The sequence below is a fragment of the Merops nubicus genome, unplaced genomic scaffold, assembly GCF_000691845.1.
Source record: "Merops nubicus isolate BGI_N331 unplaced genomic scaffold, ASM69184v1 scaffold14164, whole genome shotgun sequence".
In the NCBI taxonomy this organism is placed as follows: Eukaryota; Metazoa; Chordata; class Aves; order Coraciiformes; family Meropidae; genus Merops; species Merops nubicus.
In genome coordinates this window covers 7,582-9,470 of record NW_008606300.1, presented here as the reverse complement: position 1 = coordinate 9,470, position 1,889 = coordinate 7,582, and the positions used below count along the sequence as shown (strand labels likewise).

Here is a 1,889-nt window from a genome sequence, read left to right as displayed (position 1 = left end):
GTCCCTTCCCACCCAAACCGGTCTGTGATTCTATGTTTCTAAGTGATTTCCAGATTACTTCAGAGAATCCATGCTTTGAAGGCCGTTACCAGTAATTCAGTTCCATAGCAAGGGCCCACAAAGCCAGGAAGTGTCTGCAGCACAGCTCCCTGCCCCTCAGCCTTTAGCACCAGTTCCCATTACAGACTGCACTGCCCTGACAGCTCTTGTTTAAAAACCTCTGTTGGGCCTTCACTGCTGTGTTCTCCTCTCCTTTCCCATGATAACAGGCTTCCTGCATTTGGGTGGCCTTCGCACTGCTTTGTACAATTACATTTTTGCCAAAAAACACCAAGGCACATTCATTTTGAGATTGGAGGATACAGATCAAAGTCGAGTGGTGCCAGGAGCTGCAGAAGGAATAGAAGATATGCTGGACTGGGCAGGTATTTACAGACATCTTTCATGTTTTACTTGCTAAAAGGTTCCCTTCTATCTAGATTAAGTGTACCCAGGTTGAGAGTATTTTGCATGATTGCAGTCTGTGAAGTGTTTCAGGGGATGAATTATTTGGGATGTAGTTACTGCTCCAGCCAGGCGTCAGGAAAGTCCTGCTGGAAGCCTCTGTTGCAGCACAAACAAGTGCTCAGGCTGGGTTTCTTTGGGTGTTTGTGGAAGTGGCAGGATGTGCAGCTGTGACTGGCTGTGCATGAGAGATGTGATGGGAAGGTCTGAAGCTGGAGCTCTCATACCTTGCTGTAAATTGATAAATTATTTGTAAAGAGAGTATTTGCTAAGGGGGACATGGAGGTGTCAGTTTTCATTTTGAATCCTCTGTGTCTTGAGCTTAAGAACCAGGAGTGAGGGTGGTTTTAGAACACAGAACTGTGATCAAGTCAGAGCTGGATCCCAGGGGTGCTGCTGGTGGGTAGCTGAGCTTTAAGGGACTAGCACTTTGCTGTGGAGCAGTAACTCTGGGGCAGGTGAAATGCTTGGCTGAGATCTCGACTGTGTCTCTGTGGTGTGAGTGCCCTTTACTGTGAGAGGGGGATGCTGCTTTCTCCAGGCACATCTGGCTGCCCCAGGCAGTGTGTCAGAGCTGCTCAGCTAGTTACTGGTGGTTTGTTTTTTTTCTGCTCATTGCTTCACACACAAGACTCTGTATTCTGATGATCTTGGCTGCTCTTTTATCTCCTGAGTCCAGGGGAGTCTGCCTCCTGTGCTCAGCACGTGCCTGGAGCAGAGCCCACCTCTGGAACCTTGCTGTTCAGCGTCCCTCAGCGTGCCCTGACGGTGGGTTTCACTCTGCCTCTTCACAGGGTTTTTAAGTCCTGTCATTCTGCTGTTTCAGGCATTGCCCCTGATGAGAGCCCTCGCCGTGGTGGTCCCTGTGGGCCCTACCAGCAGTCCCACAGGCTGGAGCTCTACAGGAGGGCCAGCGAGGAGCTGCTGGCGCGAGGCGGCTGTTCAGCGTCCCTCAGCGTGCCCTGACGGTGGGTTTCACTCTGCCTCTTCACAGGGTTTTTAAGTCCTGTCATTCTGCTGTTTCAGGCATTGCCCCTGATGAGAGCCCTCGCCGTGGTGGTCCCTGTGGGCCCTACCAGCAGTCCCACAGGCTGGAGCTCTACAGGAGGGCCAGCGAGGAGCTGCTGGCGCGAGGCGCGGCCTACCGCTGCTTCTGCACCCCCCAGCGCCTGGAGCTGCTCAGGAAGGAGGCCCTGCGGAGCCAGCAGACCCCACGGTAGGGACTCCTCCCCCCCGGGGGTTCCCCGTGCTGCACGGTTCCCAAATCTCATGACAGTGTGTGTGGCAGTAGGATTGTCATCTGGCTGCCTGCAGGGAGAGGAGCCGGCGTAACCCTCCCCGGCGCGGGGGAGTGACCTCCAGAGAGGAGGGGGGGTTAACTGGAC

General features: G+C 53.8%; 1 protein-coding gene across 1 annotated transcript in view; it reads left to right on the top strand.

Annotated features, from left to right (window-relative positions):
- Positions 1-269: 269 nt before the first annotated feature.
- EARS2 (glutamyl-tRNA synthetase 2, mitochondrial) overlaps positions 270-1,889 on the top strand; it is a gene marked incomplete at its 5' end in the record, with an annotated part of 8,019 nt that continues 6,399 nt past the window's right edge. The window contains 2 exons of the mRNA XM_008939606.1: positions 270-425; positions 1,531-1,720. Of these exons, the coding sequence (XP_008937854.1) occupies positions 270-425; positions 1,531-1,720 (346 nt within the window). The remainder of the gene's footprint in view (positions 426-1,530; positions 1,721-1,889) is intronic.